The 17,674-nt window shown below is 37.1% G+C and overlaps 6 protein-coding genes across 6 annotated transcripts; 2 read left to right on the top strand and 4 right to left on the bottom strand.

Annotated features, from left to right (window-relative positions):
- Nucleotides 1-178: 178 nt before the first annotated feature.
- LOC17881605 (deoxyhypusine synthase) lies at nt 179-2,383 on the top strand. The gene is made up of 7 exons (XM_006289230.2): nt 179-431; nt 531-701; nt 790-1,008; nt 1,123-1,209; nt 1,282-1,387; nt 1,719-1,954; nt 2,051-2,383. The coding sequence occupies exons 1-7, from the start codon at nt 237-239 to the stop codon at nt 2,165-2,167; spliced, it is 1,131 nt and encodes a 376-aa protein (XP_006289292.1). The 5' UTR covers nt 179-236; the 3' UTR covers nt 2,168-2,383.
- Nucleotides 2,384-2,575: 192 nt separating this feature from the next.
- On the bottom strand, nt 2,576-4,178 carry LOC111830052 (UDP-glycosyltransferase 76C3-like). Its single transcript, XM_023780700.1, has 2 exons — nt 3,686-4,178; nt 2,576-3,456 (listed from the first exon to the last, which is right to left on the bottom strand). Exons 1-2 carry the CDS (start codon nt 4,176-4,178, stop codon nt 2,576-2,578), a joined length of 1,374 nt encoding a protein of 457 aa, XP_023636468.1.
- A 637-nt stretch (nt 4,179-4,815) lies between these two features.
- LOC17883180 (UDP-glycosyltransferase 76C5) lies at nt 4,816-6,399 on the bottom strand. The gene is made up of 2 exons (XM_006289465.2): nt 5,910-6,399; nt 4,816-5,727 (listed from the first exon to the last, which is right to left on the bottom strand). Exons 1-2 carry the CDS (start codon nt 6,397-6,399, stop codon nt 4,850-4,852), a joined length of 1,368 nt encoding a protein of 455 aa, XP_006289527.2. The 3' UTR covers nt 4,816-4,849.
- Nucleotides 6,400-6,668: 269 nt separating this feature from the next.
- LOC17883183 (UDP-glycosyltransferase 76C1) lies at nt 6,669-8,544 on the bottom strand. The gene is made up of 2 exons (XM_006287654.2): nt 7,949-8,544; nt 6,669-7,797 (listed from the first exon to the last, which is right to left on the bottom strand). The coding sequence occupies exons 1-2, from the start codon at nt 8,433-8,435 to the stop codon at nt 6,911-6,913; spliced, it is 1,374 nt and encodes a 457-aa protein (XP_006287716.1). The 5' UTR covers nt 8,436-8,544; the 3' UTR covers nt 6,669-6,910.
- An 86-nt stretch (nt 8,545-8,630) lies between these two features.
- LOC17881108 (UDP-glycosyltransferase 76C2) lies at nt 8,631-10,654 on the bottom strand. The gene is made up of 2 exons (XM_006287657.2): nt 10,017-10,654; nt 8,631-9,579 (listed from the first exon to the last, which is right to left on the bottom strand). Exons 1-2 carry the CDS (start codon nt 10,507-10,509, stop codon nt 8,702-8,704), a joined length of 1,371 nt encoding a protein of 456 aa, XP_006287719.1. The 5' UTR covers nt 10,510-10,654; the 3' UTR covers nt 8,631-8,701.
- A 3,391-nt stretch (nt 10,655-14,045) lies between these two features.
- Nucleotides 14,046-16,439, top strand: LOC17881690 (plant intracellular Ras-group-related LRR protein 1). Its single transcript, XM_006287366.2, has 3 exons — nt 14,046-14,954; nt 15,343-15,509; nt 15,591-16,439. Exons 1-3 carry the CDS (start codon nt 14,226-14,228, stop codon nt 16,222-16,224), a joined length of 1,530 nt encoding a protein of 509 aa, XP_006287428.2. The 5' UTR covers nt 14,046-14,225; the 3' UTR covers nt 16,225-16,439.
- Nucleotides 16,440-17,674: the final 1,235 nt, after the last annotated feature.

Raw genomic sequence — 17,674 nt, 5'->3', positions numbered from 1 at the left:
TTCTAATGAGTGGGAAAATAAGCAGAGTAAAATCGAAATCGAACCGAATCCAGTACCGGACTTGATCGCGTCATACCGTGAAATTTGATTACTGAACCGAGTTTAGATTTGGGCCGAACCCAACATGTGTGAGTAAAAGATTCGTTTGTAGATTGGTTCTTCTTTATTTCGATTACTAGTCTAGAACCCTAGAAGTCCCAAAACCCTTTACTACACTTGCAGATCCAGTGAAATCGATGGATGATAGTGTTTTCTCTTCGGTTCACTCTACAGTTTTCAAAGAATCCGAATCGTTGGAAGGGAAGTGTGAGAAAATCCAAGGATACGATTTCAATGAGGGAGTAAATTACCCAAAGCTTCTCAAATCCTTGCGGACCACCGGGTTTCAAGCCTCAAACCTCGGCGAAGCTATTGATGTCGTCAATCAAATGGTTTTCATCCCCTTCGATTCTCGATTTAATTAAAAATAAAGTTTCCTTTTTTTCTCGTTTTGGGTGAATCAGTAACGAAGTGTTTGAATTGTATTGAAGCTAGACTGGAGACTGGCTGATGAAACTACAGTAGCTGAAGACTGTAGTGAAGAGGAGAAAGACCAATCTTACAGAGAGTCTGTGAAATGTAAAATCTTTCTGGGTTTCACTTCGAATCTTGTTTCATCTGGTGTTAGAGATATCATTCGATATCTTGTTCAGCATCATATGGTTGGTGATTACCCTGTTTATAGATGTTAAATTCTCGAGCTTTACTTTGAATAGCTTAGAGTTGTTTGGTTCTAATGCTTTTCTGTAGGTTGATGTTATTGTCACTACAACTGGTGGCGTAGAGGAAGATCTCATCAAATGCCTTGCACCTACATTTAAAGGCGATTTCTCTCTACCTGGAGCTTATCTCCGGTCTAAGGGATTGAACAGGATTGGGAACTTGCTGGTTCCTAATGATAACTACTGCAAGTTTGAGGATTGGATCATTCCCATCTTTAATGAGATGTTGAAGGAACAGAAAGAAGAGGTATTACTCATTCTTTTTCATTCTATATCAAAGAGGAAGATTAGATTTTGCTTTCTCTCTTGCATCATATCTTTGTTGACGAGACCTTCTTTTTCTCTGGTTTTTTCCTTGTAGGATGTGTTGTGGACTCCTTCTAAACTGTTAGCACGCCTGGGAAAAGAAATAAACAATGAGAGTTCATACCTTTATTGGGCATACAAGGTAACAACAAAACTTTTACCCTTCCTAGTATTTCTGCATCTTTTAATTTTTCTGCCTCATTGTGGTGTATAGATGAATATTCCAGTATTCTGCCCGGGGTTAACAGATGGCTCTCTCGGCGACATGCTGTATTTTCACTGCGTTCGTACCTCTGGCCTTGTCATTGATGTAGTGCAAGGTACTTCTTTCACGCAATGAGGCAATTTCAGTGTTTGGTTGTAAGTCTAGTGAAAGAATACTGTAAGTGACAATGTATTGTAGCTTTTCCAGTTTAGTAACAGACGTTGCAGTGAGTTGATAGCTAAAGCTTACTTCGGAAGCTAGGAGAATTAGGGCATTTTGGTTTTGGGTTTTGGTTTGGGGCTGGGTCGAGAGTCAGAGAATTCTCTTGTTTATCAGATTTTATGTAGTCGTTTGGTAAATTGTATAAAGTAGTTTATTGTTTTGAATCTTATCACAGTGTTTCATGCTGGATTGTAAGAAATTCGTTAAATGCTTTATGAACACAGATATCAGAGCTATGAATAGCGAAGCTGTCCATGCAACTCCAAGAAAGACAGGGATGATAATCCTTGGAGGGGGCATACAGAAGCACCACATATGTAATGCCAATATGATGCGTAACGGTGCAGATTACGCCGTATTCATAAACACTGGGCAGGAATTTGATGGTAGCGACTCGGGTGCACGCCCTGATGAAGCCGTGTCTTGGGGTAAAATAAGGGACTCTGCTAAAACCGTTAAGGTCGGATTCAAGCCTGCATCTTATTTCTTCACATCCTAACTAATTTCTCACTCAGTGGTTTTGAGTATATATATGATATTGGATCGTTTCTTGCAGGTGTACTGTGATGCTACCATAGCTTTCCCATTGTTGGTGGCTGAAACATTTGCCACAAAGAGAGAACAAACCCGTGAGGCTAAAGATCTGACTGCCGTTTCGACCTTGGATTCTTAAAGACGTCGCCTTCTGATTTTACTATGGTGAATAGTACCCATAAAACACTCCATATTGATGTGGCTGTGATGCAAATTGTACTTTAGTTTTCTCTTACTTTAGAAATGCTTAAGATTGTCTCTTATATTAAACACACAAGAGTCTTGCCTTTAAACATTATTTTAACAGAGAGAAAAGAAGGACAAAACTTTTATGAAAACAAAGTTTGGAGTATTATTTTGTTTGCAAAACAATAGTCCATCACATAATAATAAGTTAAGATCAAGTTTTATTCCCGAAAAGAAAATTACACTTTTTATTCCAGCAATACCAAACACAAAGGAAGGATTTCTTGAATACACAAACAATTTTGCAACTGAAGAAACAAAACACACACACAAAGAAACAACAGATATATATATATATTTGCTAGAAAGATGATATAAAATCGACCAAATGCTGTAACGATCGATGTGACGAACCTTTTGGTTTAAGTGATCGTCCTACCTTCTCCTTAAGAAGTTTCATCCTCTCCCTGATCGCTTCCCCTTCAGTTTCCGACAGTAATCTCCTTATCGCTCCTTCGATCTCATCCCTCTCAATCAGACCCTCTAGATGAACCCCTACCATCCATACGTCACTAACAAATCTTGCATTTGACAATTGGTCCCATTGAAAAGGCAAACAGATCATAGGGACGCCTTCACATACACTCTCAACCGTCGAGTTCCAACCATTGTGTGTCAAGAATCCTCCAATGGCTCGATGCTTTAGGACTTGTTGTTGCGGGGACCAGTTCACAATCTTTCCCTTCTCATGAAGCATTTCGATGAACTTTTTCGGGATTTTCTCGATCCATTCTGTATCTTGCTCAACCGAACTAAGCCGTACGACCCACAAGAAGGGTTGGTTGCTGTTTCTTAGACCCCAAGCAATCTCCATGAACTCTGTTTCGCCAATGGTCGCTATGCTCCCGAAACTCACGTAAATCACGGATTTGTCTTCTTGCTTGTCTAACCATGGCATGCAAGTATCGTCCACCGTGAACAAGCTACTAGAAGAGCCTGGGAAGTAGCTATGAGAAGGCCCTATCGTAAAGATCGGGATTTGAAAATCTTCACGTGTTTGGCTCAGTGAGTCTTGGTCCAACTCTTCACAGGACACGAATATTAGACCTGACGACGCTTTTGTCGTTTCTAAAATCATAGCTGAGTACGAGTCAAGTACCTCCGTTTCTTGATCAAGAATTCGTCTTAGATCTTTCTTTCGAAGCGGTGGAAAGTCCTGAACTAGATCATCTTGTTCTGAATCTGTAAATACAGTTAAGACTTAAAGAGCCAGTACTAGAGATCCATGTCGGATGTATTCAATTTCATATGACCTTGCATGTAATATTTAACGGATATTGTTACTTTGATAGTTTGATATATATCAAAAACATCATCGGGCCAAAAAGGTCAACACTCAACATTATTGGGAAAAAGTCAACACTCGAAAATTATATAAGACAGCTTTGGTAAAGTGAGAAGTAAATAATACCTTGTATATGAAGATACATTTCATCACGTCGGAGCTGAGGAAGAACAAAATGATTCCGAAAGAAGGAGACATTATAGGTAGTAAGGACCAATCTCGGGAGATTCAAACTCTGAGCTATGGGTTGTGTGAAGATCCATCCAGAATCATCAATCAAACAGCTAATCTTCTCTTTCTTTTCCCCTGTATCTGAGTCTGCGGATTGCAAAAGTTTGGTCAAACAGTGACGAAACGGAGACTCGCAGCTTCGGTTGAGAAGCGTTAAGAGGAGTGTGACATCTTGAGTTCTTGTCTCTGTTTCAGACAAGCCATCTTGGATCTGTAAGAAGGTGAAGAGAGGGTGGTTTGAAGCTTTTGGAGCATTGAAGCGCGTGTGGATCACAGTGATGGAGAAACCTCTTGAGTGGAGGATCTTGGCGAGCTGAATCATGGGGTTGATGCAACCTTGTATGGAAAGTGGAAACAGAATCACTCGTAAACCATTACTCTTATCCATTTTGACCTTGTATCCCCAAATGCTGCTGATCTCCTGATATTTCAGTGAATGCTGTTATTATTTCCCTTTTCATAAACACAGATATATATCTATATATAACACATAAAAAGTCATGCACGTCGAGAATGAGACAAAACTATACTCTTCTTGATGTAGCAAATAAAGAAAGACCAGATTCCTTTTTGGTTGTTACATAGTTTTATTTGCTGAAAACGTGCCCTGATAGTATAGTGGTAATTTAAATAGTCTACTTTTTGGTTGTTGCATAATATTTCAACCGCCCATAAGATTTTTTTTAATACCTTATAAAAAAATTATGTTTCGTTTCTTTTAAAAATGGTTACATTATATATGTCCCAATGTGCAAACAACGGATCATGTCAAAGCAATGTTTTAAAATCTGAATCGAAGGAAGAACCGTAAAATTATTTCCAAGTTCCAACTACGATATACCAGATCGTTCTGGTCCATCAATATGTATTTATTTACAAAAGTCAATGTAATAAAAGTGATATATATGTTTATATTCCGAGTTAAGAAGACGTTTTAATTCCAAAGATGTCAAACACGAAAGAAAAAGAAAGAAAAAAATTCTCATACACGAAGTCACAAACAATTTTATCGGTTGCAAAATTAAAGACACAAAGAAATTAAACGCAACACGTAAATGACTAGAAAGATGATATATGATCAATCAAATTTTGTAAAGATTGATTTGCCGAACCGTTTTGCTCAAACGATCTTCCTACTTTTTCCTTAAGAAGTTGTATCCTCTCTCGGATGTCTTCTCCTTCAGTTTCCAACATTAATCTCCTTATCGCTACCTCGATCTCTTTCCTCTCAACCCGACCCTCTAGGTTTATCCCGACCATCCATACGTCGCTAACAAATCTTGCATTTAGCATTTGGTCCCAACGGAAAGGCAAACAGATCATAGGGACGGCTTCACAGACACTCTCAACGGTCGAGCTCCAACCATTATGAGTCATGAATCCCCCAATGGCTCCATGCTTTAGAACGTCTTGCTGCGGAGCCCATTTCACTATCTTTCCCTTCTCGTTAATCCTTTCGATGACCTCTTCAGGAATTGTCTCGACCCATTCTGTGCCACGGACTGAGCCAGCCCGTACGACCAACAAAAAGGGTTGGTCGCTGTTTCTTAGACCCCAAACAACCTCCATTAACTCTGATTCTCTGATGGTCACTAAGCTCCCAAAACTCACGTAAACGACGGATTTGTCTTCTTGTTTGTCTAACCATGGGATGCAAGTCTCGTCCGGTGTAGACAAGCTACTAGACGAGGCTGGAAAGTGGCTGTGAGAAGGGCCAATGGCAAAGATCGGAATCTCAAACTCTTCACGTGCCTGACTCAGTGAGTCTTGGTCCAGCTCTTCACATGACATGAATATAAGGCCTGAAGACGCCTTTGTCATTTTCAAAACCTTGTCCAAGAATGGATCTAGTATCTCCGTTTCTACATCAAGAATCCGTAAAATATCCTTCTTTCGAAGTGGCGGGAACTCCTCAACTAGATCATCCTGTTCTGAATCTGTGAGACAAAATTCAGATCAGTGAGTTGGATGGTCGTCTATTACCGAATATGTAGGAAAGATAATATTCTATACCTAACATCTCAAACTTCCCCAAACCAAATCGCTCAGGTATTAAAAGAAATGAATAAGCAAGTGTGCAGGTGTACAATATAGACAGTAAAATGAGATATAACAATACCTTGCAGCTGAAGATAGCCTTCACGTTGGAGTTTAGGAAGAACAAATTGGCTGCGATAGAAGGAGACTGTAAACACACTGAGGAACAATCTCGGGAGTTTCAAACTCTGAGCAAGGGGTTGTGTGAACATCCATCCAGAATCATCGATCAAACAGCTAATCCTCTGTTTCTCGTCCCCTGTTTCTGAATCTAGAGGTTCCAACAGTTTAGTCAAACAGTCACGGAACGGAGACTCACAGTTTCGGTTGAGTTTCGTTATGAGAAGCTTGGTATGGATAGTTCTTTCCTCTGTTTCGGACAAGCCATCTGGTATCTCTATGAAGGTGAAGTGAGGATGGCTCGAAGCTTTCGGCGCGTTGAAACGCGTGTGGATCACAGTGATGGAGAAACCTCTTGAGTGGAGGATCTTGGCGAGCTGAATCATGGGGTTGATGCATCCTTGTAAAGGAAGTGGAAACAGAATCACTCGCAGGCCCTTACTCTTCTCCATTGAAGCTTTCTCCCTTTTTCTTATTTCTCGATCCAATAATGCAAAAAAATCTGAGTGACCCTAAAAGGCTAAAACTCCACGCTTCTCTATGTAAATTATTTAAAAAGAAAGAAAAGATCAGCTCTTTTTACTCAGCTTCACAGCTAACAAACAAAGCACCATAATTGATAATACCATATGCCTAATGGTCTATAACTCCAAGTTGCATTGTAAATATACACAAATAAATAGTTTGTTTTTATCATTTGAATGAACTGTAAGAATATCTCAAATCAAAAACCATCTTTTATATGCATCTTTTAGTAGAACTTCTGAATAGAGGAAAAAACAACCAAACATTTAAGTTTTTTACCTAAACAATTGTGGTGTGCCTTGCCTAATAGGCCTAATACCTAGAAAACAAACACATTATAAAGAACAACTTACAAAAGCGGCAAAAACAGATACATCCAAGCGTATTATTCGTTCACAATAAATTGTAAAGCGGGTACAATTGATTCAGTTGACAGAACTAGGATGATAATATACGATCAACCAGCTCATCTAAAGATCGAGATGACGAGCCTCCTTGTTTAACCGATCTTCTTACTTCATCTCGCAATACGTTGATTCTATCTCGAATCTCCTCTCCTTCCGACTCAACCATTAGCCTTGTCACAGCTCTCTCGATTTCTCTTCTTTCTATCCGGCCTTCCAAGTGAATCCCAATCCTCCAAACTTCGCTTATGAATCTGGCGTTAAGCATTTGGTCCCATACAAAAGGCAAGCAGATCATAGGTACTCCTTCGCATATACTCTCTAGCGTCGAGTTCCATCCATTGTGAGTCAAAAACCCTCCCGTGGCTCTATGCGCAAGAACATCTAGCTGTGGCGCCCATTTCACTACCTTTCCTTTACCTTCGAGACTTTCCATGAACCCTGATGGTAACGATTCGATCCAGTCTCTCCCATGGACTGAACCAGGCCGGACAACCCACAAGAAGGATTGGTTGGTGTTTCTTAGTCCACAAGCAATTTCCAAGAAGTCAGACTCGCTAAGACTCGCAATGCTCCCTAAGCTCACGTAGATTACTGATCTCGTTTCGCGCTCATTTAACCATGGAATGCAACTCTGGTCCGGTTCGTACAAGCTACTGGACGAGGCTGGGACGTCATGGATGTGAAATGGGCCAATGGGGAATATCGGAAAGCTGAAGACCTTGTGGGACTCAGCAAGTGAATCTTGGTCAAGCTCTTCGCAGGACAAGACTATGAGCCCTGAAGCTGGCTTAGTCGTTTCTAGTATCTTATGCAAGTAAGAATCGAGAGGCTTACTCTGAGCGATGGTTCCCATAATTCGCGAAAGATCTTTCTTTCGAAGCGGTGGAAACACCGTAACTACATCCTCTGCTTCGGAATCTGAAACAAACCTACTAAAATTTCAAGAAATACAGACAAAAACTTTCCCTTTCGAATCTTTGACTGATTTCTCAAGTCTCTTAAAACTGTCTCCTTGATGACTCAATTACCAATAAAAACAATGATTCTATTATGAGTCCCGAAGCCGTACCTAGTACTGGGAGAAACCCTTCACGACGAAACTGAGGAACACGCAAGTGTCCGAGAAAGAAAGAGAATTTATAAGCACAGAGGACATATCTCGGAAGATTGAAACTCTCCGCCACGGATTGTGTGAAAACCCACCCAGAATCATCGATCAAACAGCTAATTCTCTTTTCCTCTGTTTCTGAATCTGAACCAGGTTTGATGAGTTTAGCCAAACACTCTCGAAACGGGTTCTCACAATTGTTGTTAAGAAGCGTGAGCTGAAGCAAAACATCACGAGATTGGGTCTGTGCTTCGGATAAGCCGTCGGGGATCTGTAAGAAAGTGAAGAGAGGATGGTCTGAAGATTTGGGCGCGTTGAAGCGCGTGTGGATGATGGTGATTGAGAAGCCTTTTGCAAAAAGGATCTTTGCTAGCTGAAGCATAGGGTTTATGCAACCCTGTAATGGTAGAGGAAACAGAATCACTTGTATCTCGTTTCTCTTCTCCATTCAAGATTCTTCCTTCTTTTCTCTCTCTGCAATTTGATTATCTCTATAGAAAGCAAAACTATGACGACAACGTTTTTGGAGAGTGGAGACTATACAATAAGACAGCCACTGGCCTACCACTACCAAACACATTATAAGTGACAAGTGTACATGATTACGACACTAAATGTTTTTTTTTACTTCTTTCGTGATAAATGATAACAAAAGTTATTTTCTTTATGCGTTTAAAAAAACGTTGAGGTATCTTGAGCAAAAATATTCCCAACTTACAACGATAGTAAATAATTAGATAGAGTCTCTATCGATCGAAAAGACGAGCCTCCATGTTTAACCGATCTCTCGACCTCGTCTTTCAAAACCTTCATCCTCTCACGAATCTTTTCTCCTTCACTTTCCACCATTAACATTCTCACAGCTTTCTCAATCTCCTTTTTTTCAATCCGACCTTCCAAGTGAACTCCGACCTTCCAAATATCGCTCACGAATCTTGAATTCAGCATTTGATCCCAACCTCCAGGCAAACAGATCATAGGAACCCCTTCGCATATACTCTCAAGCGTCGAGTTCCAACCATTGTGTGTTAAAAACCCTCCAACGGCTCGATGCGCAAGAACCTCCTGTTGTGGCGCCCATTTCACTATTTTCCCTTTCTCTTCAAGGCTTCTCACGAGCCCTTCAGAGAGCGGTTCGATCCACTTCGCGCCGAGTACCAAACCAGGCCGTATCACCCACAAGAAAGGCTGTTTGCTGTTGCTTAAACCACAAGCAATCTCCAAGAACTCTGTTTCCGTAATGTTCACAACGCTTCCCAGGCTCACGTAGATCACGGATTTGTCCTCTTGACTATCTAACCAAGGGATGCAAGTTTCGTCTTGTGTGAACAAGCTGCTTGACGCAGCAGAGAAATAGCTATGAAACGGACCAATCGCAAAGATCGGAACTCTAAAAATCTCGTTAGAGAGAGTCAAGGAATCTTTCTCAAGCTCCTCGCATGACATGTATATTATCCCTGAAGAATTCATAGTCGTCTCGACCACAACAAGTAAGAACGGATCGAGTTTCTCTCCAAATTCCCCGAAAATCTTTGAAAGATCTCTCTTTTGAAGCGGCGGGAACTCAGGAACAGAGTCCTCTGCTTCCGAATCTAAGACAGACACAAAGGCTCAAACCAATCTTATAATTTTGATTACCACAATTTAAAATAGATTATTCAAAGTAAATAACATATTCTTATTTCTACAGTAGCTATTAGTTTACGTAACGTAGTTTTGAAACAAATAATTGATGTTAGTATATTTTCTTGACGCAACGCTATTTAATTGAGAAACAACGTCACTTTTTACTCCATAACACGTTTTTTCCCTTTTCTTAAAACAAAAATAAAATAAAATATTATAGTTTATTTTCATTGGATTACACATAAATAAAACTGGGGGAGTACAATTTTAGTCAAAAAGTAAGCAATTATTTACGGAAAAAAGTAAGCATTTCTACCCAAATTATTTGCCCTTTTCATATATGTAGATCAAATTGACCCCAAAAAATGAAAAATAAAAATAAAGATATTCAAGAAGAATTTACCTGGAAGTGGAATATAGCCTTTGGCTCGGATAAGTGGAAGCGTTGGATAAGCATTGAAGAAAGTGGCTTTGAAAGTACAGAGAACCATCCTCGGAAGTTTCAAACTCTCTGAAACAGTTTGCGTGAAGAGCCATCCACAATCATCTATCAAACAGCTAACCTTCTCTGACGAATCTTTAGACTCAAGCAGCACCTTGTTCAAGCAATCAAGAAACGGAGACTCAGCGCTGAGGTTGATTTGCGCGAGGAGAGACATAACGTTCGAGGTAGGAGCGTCTCTAATCTCAGCATCGGACAAGCCATCTTGAATCTGCAAGAAAGTGAAGAGAGGATGACTCGAAGCTCGAGGCGCGTTGAAGCGCGTGTGGATGACAGTGATGGAGAAGCCTCTGGAGTGAAGGATGTTGGCGAGCTGAAGCATAGGGTTTATGCAGCCTTGTAATGGAAGAGGGAAGAGAACCACTCGCAGACCTTTTCTCTTCTCCTCCTCCATTGAAATTGAGAAAATAGCTCTGTTTCTTTCTTTCTTTCTTTCTTTTTTTTTCTTCTTTGGGTTGTTGTGAGAAAAGATCGAAGTTCTATGTACTTTATCCAATCGTTTGTTTATTCTCAGATATGGAGAATCTATAATGCAGACAATTGCTTTTATGGCTCTATGTGTGTGTGTGTGTGTTTGGTTTTAAAGCCCATTCAACTTTCCACCGGTTTTGTTGACGTTTCTGATTTTAATACTAGTCTCAGTCTCTTGTGTGGTCACTATCAGAGATATTGAGTTTTTAAATAAAAAAACTTTAAAGTTGGATTTTAAAACTAAATACATCATTGTTAAGTTGAAGATAACGTCGACATAAACAAGTGTTTAGGTATATTAACATCGTCCTCGTCATCATCTTGAATTATTTGTGTACTAGTGTTTGAGAAAATAGGAGTACAAACTTTTAACCATGTCAAAAAAAAAATGGGCTAGAGCACAAATTTGGGCGACCCAAAATAACAATACCACAGTAGTCTTTTTATTTCTAAAGATCCTTCAAGTCAATTTTTCTTCTTCTTCTTTTTATTCTAACTAGGGCTGTCAGCCCGTGCGGCAAATGAAAACTTAAATTAATTAACATTGTTAAATAATTTTTTCGAGTAGAAGATTGATTATAATCTTCCAATTGTATATATATATTTTTTTTTTTTTAATTTACAAATTTATTTTCTTTACCTTTTCTATATTATGATATATTAGATTTGTGAGACTGAGAAAACTTTCTTACAATTATATCTTTATCTTTCAAATAATATTTTTCTTTTGGTATCGCTGCATTTTAATAATGATGATCCTAGAGAGTCAAAAGAATTCAATATTTATGAATGAACATTTTTTACTCTTAACGTGCCCATTCTTTTTCTTTATTTAAAAAACAAAGCTGTCAACGCAATTATGAAATGAACTTCTAGGTACTGCCCTTATAAGAATATCAAAGATTCATGCATTTTCCTTTTACAAAATCTAAGAAACTTTTTGGATACAAAGCTCAACTATTTCTATCATAATACATGTTTCAATCCCAAACGAATCATTAGTCCCATAAAACTAATGAGACAACTCTATAAATTCAACCAAATTCAACATAACATTGTAGGAACATAAGCAATACCTAAAGAAACATCAATGAGAAAGAATATGCTTTAATTTAAGAAAAAAAAGTTTTAACAATGACAAATTATTGTCAATTAGATTTAAAAAAACATATATTTGGTGTTTTGGTGGGCATCTACAGATGGCACGACTTTTCATAAGACAAAGATCAACATGAAACAACTTCTTCTTCTTGTATGCTTATGTTATATCAATCTTATGCTTTTATCAAAACATGAGCTATAAATTTAAGGGTGATCTTGCTGCAAATTACATTTCACAAATCACAATATATATTAGAATCATATCCAATTGTATCTACATATAGAATTCAACTATAAATACCAACGAATATTGTTGTATCAAAACACCAACCTATAATTAATAATAATAAATAAATAAATAAAACACAACAATTATAAACAATGATTTGTAACTGATTCTTGTAGAAATTTAGAAGTATAATTAAACAATAAAAATTTAGTGAAGTCACTAATCAAACAATAAAAAAGGGAGTAGAAATTATAAGTTTAAAGGCTTATCAAAATATAAAATAAAATGAGGAAGATCAAACAAAACAAAGCAGATGATGTTTGAGTGTAAATCTATGGCCATGTTACTACATTTTATATGAGTTTTATACTTTTCTGAAGTTAAATTAATGAATTAATAATTTTGTTGCAAATACAGAAATCGATTTAGTGACAATAAGAGAATAATGTTAACAAGATATATGAAAGGTATTCACATAAAGCAAATTCAAATCATTATTCTATTGAAATTTACAAAAAGGTAATAAGAAAAGTAGGCTGATAGTCAAAATTAATTACCTAGATCAATACATCGAATATATGATCAATACATTTATAAGATAGAAAACGACACCAAACAAAGGTTGGATAAGGAAATCAATAAATAAATCAGCCATATTTAAACAAAGACTAATAAATCGAAAAATCAATATTCAGATTTTTTAAATTTCGGAGGTGTGAAACAATACTCAGAGAAACAAAACCTATTTTCTAGGTCCACAGAATTCTATATATACAAACAAAGAGGTGTGAAAATAAATAGGTGTGAAAAAATAGCACGTGCGAAAATTTTAAGCTAGGGGTACGATGAATAAACACAATTGTTGGGTATAAAACTTTGCAACTTTTGGGATCATTAACAAATGTAAACAATTAGATGACATAACGGAAACAATCTCATCCATTAGATTAAAACGATGATCTCAATAACATAGAAAGTGGGTTTGAGCAACTAATTAGCGAAGAGATAATAACAATTAATACATTTAGATGATAATGGCTAAGCAAATTTAAAGTCAAGTAGGATTGGAAAAAAAAAATTTGAAGAAAAAATTGTTTCAGGAAAATAACTTTGTAAATGAAATAAAACAAAACAATCAATAGTTTTTTTAATAAAAACAAAGAGTTGTAGAATCTATATATATAAAGTTACCTTTCCTCTCTTCTCCTTCCGCCACGTCAGCGCCACATCATCCACCACATCATCATTTTTATTTTTACTAAATCCAAAAAAATATGGGCTTGAGGTCCAACACTTTCACAACAATCAAAATACAAAATCTAAAAAAGCATGTACCTGAGGTCCAACACATAACAATCAAACCGATAAAAAATTAGAAAAATATGGGATACACGAGTTTGGAACTGGATGATTAAACGGAACAGGGAAAACATTTTCTAGAACCATCGTTTAGAAGAGCAACACATCTGCAACAACGATACCGATTTCAAAATCATTGACCGGAATACTTAGTAAAAAGAGAGAATACCGCATAAACTTTCCATCGACCTCTGACGAATAATAAACGACGATAAATATTTCAAATACTAAATTACTATAAAATTGAAAAAATAATCGATAAGAAAAATAGAATAACAATACATAACAACAGTAAAAAGCCAACAAAACAAACAATGCAAAACAAAAAAACAACGAAAAATTAGAATATAACTAAAACAAAACAAAAATTTTATAAATCTCCCGCGCGCAGCGCGGGTCAACAACTAGTATTTATATATGAAACGAAAGGGTGTAACTGTGAAACATTGCATTGATTAAATTACATGGGTTTTTCACATCTTTTTAAAAAGACACATTTAAAAGACACATCCTTTTAAAAAGACACATTTTTGGCTTTTATATATTATGAGATTAAACAGTAACCTTTAGATCAAATGAAACAATCAAAACCGTTATATTCAAAAGATGACATCAGTAGTAAACAAAAAGTGGGTTTGCTATTATATATAGATACTTTTAAGTGAACCAATTAATTTATTTTTTCCTCTATAGAATGAATTTTATGTTCCTTTTATTCTCGTTTATGTAGGAAAAACATTGACACTTGTGTTAATTAGTACAAATCCACGTGTAATTGTGGATCTTTGACTGAGCAATAGAGAGAGAGAGAAATGCAAAATAGCAAATAGTTGGGAAAGAAACGAGAGACAGAGGATAATAATCACATCTTCTTCTTCTTCTTCTTCTTCGTCTTGGACAATTTTCCAAAACTATTGTCACATATCATCTCTCAAGCTCTCTCAACAACAATGGCGACGGAGCTCAACCCTAAGAATTTCCCTGTTCTCTCTTACGTCTTGGATCGTCTCCCTTCCTTCTCCGCCAAATCCTCTTCCGATGTCGACCGATCATCTTCTTCCTCCAAGTCCGATCCCTCTTCTTCTTCATCTTCGTCGAGCCACTCCATCGAGATCGTGACTCAGATGCCTCACTTGGCTCATCCCGATGTTCTTGCCTCCATGACTAACGCTATAGCCGACGTCGCTCAGACCCGATCCGTTCTCCGAACCCTAGGACCTAGACCCGATCACGAAACCGTCGACAAAGCTCGTGCCAGGCTCGTCGAGATCGACGCCTCTTTATCTGAATCCTTCGAGGAGATCGCTCTCTCTCCGAACGATATTGACGTGGCGGAGAAGGAACAGAAGAGGAGGGAAGCTGTTGAACAAGAGAAGACTTGGTATAACTCCATCTTAAAGCTCAACGAGCTTCACCAATCGTACGAGAAGCTTTTGAAAGAAGCAGAGGAGAGGCTCGTGAGGATCTACGAGTCCGCCGAGAAGAATGCTGCCGCGGTGGCTGAGGAGGAAGCTGCCGAGGTTGAAGTCAATGAAGAGGTGGTGAGTATATTGCAGCAAGCTTCTGAGAATCCATTGGACCTTGTTGATCTGTCTGGTCGGAAACTGAAAATTCTCCCTGAAGCATTTGGAAAGATTCAAGGTCTCCTCGTTCTTAATCTTTATAACAATCAGCTTGAGGTCAGTTTCTAAATCCTAAATAGACAAATTCTTAATCTTTTATCAAACCTGTTAGAATTCTTGATATATTATTGTTATGTGTCAAAGATGTAAACACTTTGCCCTGGATTTTGAGTCTTTAGTGTAAATTCTTAACTCTATGAAATCGGATCGGTTGGTTCTTATGGTGACGTCTGGTTTAACATAGATTCAAAATTGTGTGTTTGCTTGATAAAGATGTAAACTTTGCTCTAGGTTTTGCATTTTGAGTCTTTTTGGTGCAAACATATAGGTAGAAATTCTTATTAGGCATTGGAACTGGATCGGTTCTTGTGGGTGATGTTAGATTGAGATATATTTAAAAGTGAATGTTGCTCGTCTTGATGAAAAAATGTTATGTTCGTAACAGGCCATTCCTGATTCAATAGCCGGGTTGCAAAACCTTCTTGAACTCGATGTTTCCACGAACTTTCTGCAGATATTACCCGACTCGATCGGTTTATTGTCTAAACTGAAGATTTTGAATGTCTCTTGTAACAAACTCACAACATTACCAGATTCCATATGCCATTGCGGGTAAGTCTCCTAAGTTTGATTACTCTTCCTCTGTTTTATTATGCACTCTGTTGTTTTCTTACTTCTGTTGTCGAATTTCAGATCGTTGGTTGTCTTGGATGCGAGCTACAACAATCTTACCTACTTACCAACAAACATTGGATTTGAGCTAGTGAAACTAGAGAAGCTCCTGATCCATCTCAACAAAATTAGATCATTACCAACTTCTGTTGGTGAAATGAGATCCTTACGCTACCTCGATGCGCACTTTAATGAGCTCAACGGTCTTCCAAATTCTTTCGGGATGCTGATAAACCTTGAGTACCTTAACTTGAGCAGTAACTTCAGCGATCTCCAAGATCTCCCTGCTTCATTCGGCGACCTCATAAGCCTCCAAGAACTGGACTTGAGTAACAACCAGATCCATTCTCTTCCAGACGCTTTTGGCACGCTCGTGAACTTGACCAAACTGAACTTGGACCAGAACCCGCTTGTGATCCCACCTCAGGAGGTCGTGACACAAGGTGTGGATGCGGTTAAAATGTATATGGGGAAGAGATGGGTTAGTATGTTGGAAGAGGAAGAGAAGATGGCCAATCTGAAGGATGAGATGGATCAGACAAACACCGATTGGCTCACTCGAACCACCTCGAAGCTCAAAACGTATGTTACCGAGGTTTCGGATTATCTTGGCTCGAATTCGCCTAAAGATCCTTACCTTGACCAGCAGTTATGAATTTTGGCTTTGAGCTTCATTAAAAAATTTCTTGATGATGTCTGAAGAAATAGTTTCCAAGAAGCTCCTCTTCAGTTTTGAATTTTCTTTCCCCTGCTGCACTGTTTAGTATATAGATCTTTACATTTGTTTTCTGATTTTAATGTTATCGTTATAATACTTCTCATAACATTTCATTTATTTGGTAACTAAATTGGTAAATTTTCCTTTTTTAATGTATGTTTTTCAACAATTTTGAGCAATGGAAACAGAAGTAATTTCTTTTTATTAAGCTGATAATGTGTGGAGCTACATTACAACTGATATATAAAAGTTGTAGTAACAATTTAGAAAGGACTTTAAATATTTTATGGTATTTAAGAAAAAAAAAAGTTCAAAACCTGTAGTTTCACTATCACCATAACTTATTTTTCTTTCTATCTGGACTGCGAGAGAATCAAATTACAAAGCTAAAAATTTATATAATCATGTTAGGCTATCGAATGGTTGAAAACGACGGATTCAATCAAAATTTTAATACTAGACTCAACAGTACTATCAAATAAAATTAAATAGATTTATATACGGTGCAAAACAAAAAAAAAATGCTTATCGTAGACAACAACAAGATCAATTGTATTTAATTTTATATTCCGAAAAGGAAAAAAAAAAGAAAAAAGAAAAAGAAACACAGAAATTCATATTAATACTGATTCATATGAACGTGCAATACACATAGGTTTTTTGTCCCAAAAAAAAAAAAAGAAAAAAAGAAAAATCGCTTCCTTATATAAATAAAACGGTCTAGACAAATAATATTTGCAAGTCCAATACAAAGATTTTAAAACTATATACAAATATACAATCAATTTAGCTTTGTAGTCAAATAAAATATGAAAATTTGGGGTCCCGTAATATTTAGATGAAAAGATTTCTACATTGAATATGGAGTTACATATACACCAGAATGTTCCTATTTAGTATTTTTAGTCGTAAATATAAAATTCGGTTCACATATAACACGACTCCCCGCTCTACATGCCACTAATTGATAATCAAGAGACTCAAGAGTCAAGAAGACTGATTAAGACATACAAAGTATAGATATAGAACTTGATGCACTCGTGTAGTCGTGTATTACTTTTTATATCGAATACTATTTTCGAAAGTTAAAAAAAAAAACTTATCATATAATAATATATCTATGGATTGTATAATTTGATTACGAGTTTAGGAAACGGATGTCACGAAACTGCCAAACTAAGCCAGTATATTAATCTATTCTATTCATAATCGTTTTTTTATATTCTAAAATCTTATGTTCCGATCTTTAAAAGACACCATCTACGGAAGAAAATCTTGTTAGAAATTTATCGTAAAGTTAATGTCTGCTAATATTTATAGAATGGTACTTATCAAACAAATAGGTCAATACTCTGCTTCTAATAAACTTGATGCACGATTATTTGGT

The sequence above is a fragment of the Capsella rubella genome, unplaced genomic scaffold (genome assembly GCF_000375325.1).
Source record: "Capsella rubella cultivar Monte Gargano unplaced genomic scaffold, Caprub1_0 scaffold_6, whole genome shotgun sequence".
Classification (NCBI taxonomy): domain Eukaryota; kingdom Viridiplantae; phylum Streptophyta; class Magnoliopsida; order Brassicales; family Brassicaceae; genus Capsella; species Capsella rubella.
Note: the sequence above shows the minus strand (reverse complement) of the source record. Positions and strands in the feature narration are given on the sequence as shown.

Bases quoted from the DNA above. Each gene is read 5' to 3' on its own strand.
- LOC17881605 (XM_006289230.2), top strand. From the start codon at position 237: ATGGATGATAGTGTTTTCTCTTCGGTTCACTCTACAGTTTTCAAAGAA. The intron at 1,388-1,718 runs GTACTTCTTTCA...TTATGAACACAG, and splicing joins TGTCATTGATGTAGTGCAAG to ATATCAGAGCTATGAATAGC. The intron at 1,955-2,050 runs GTCGGATTCAAG...CGTTTCTTGCAG, and splicing joins ACTCTGCTAAAACCGTTAAG to GTGTACTGTGATGCTACCAT.
- LOC17881690 (XM_006287366.2), top strand. From the start codon at position 14,226: ATGGCGACGGAGCTCAACCCTAAGAATTTCCCTGTTCTCTCTTACGTC. The intron at 14,955-15,342 runs GTCAGTTTCTAA...TGTTCGTAACAG, and splicing joins TTTATAACAATCAGCTTGAG to GCCATTCCTGATTCAATAGC. The intron at 15,510-15,590 runs GTAAGTCTCCTA...GTCGAATTTCAG, and splicing joins GATTCCATATGCCATTGCGG to ATCGTTGGTTGTCTTGGATG.
- LOC111830052 (XM_023780700.1), bottom strand. From the start codon at position 4,178: ATGGATAAGAGTAATGGTTTACGAGTGATTCTGTTTCCACTTTCCATA. The intron at 3,457-3,685 runs GTATTATTTACT...CTGTATTTACAG, and splicing joins AATGTATCTTCATATACAAG to ATTCAGAACAAGATGATCTA.
- LOC17881108 (XM_006287657.2), bottom strand. From the start codon at position 10,509: ATGGAGGAGGAGAAGAGAAAAGGTCTGCGAGTGGTTCTCTTCCCTCTT. The intron at 9,580-10,016 runs GTAAATTCTTCT...TGTCTGTCTTAG, and splicing joins AGGCTATATTCCACTTCCAG to ATTCGGAAGCAGAGGACTCT.
- LOC17883183 (XM_006287654.2), bottom strand. From the start codon at position 8,435: ATGGAGAAGAGAAACGAGATACAAGTGATTCTGTTTCCTCTACCATTA. The intron at 7,798-7,948 runs GTACGGCTTCGG...GGTTTGTTTCAG, and splicing joins AGGGTTTCTCCCAGTACTAG to ATTCCGAAGCAGAGGATGTA.
- LOC17883180 (XM_006289465.2), bottom strand. From the start codon at position 6,399: ATGGAGAAGAGTAAGGGCCTGCGAGTGATTCTGTTTCCACTTCCTTTA. The intron at 5,728-5,909 runs GTATTGTTATAT...TTTGTCTCACAG, and splicing joins AGGCTATCTTCAGCTGCAAG to ATTCAGAACAGGATGATCTA.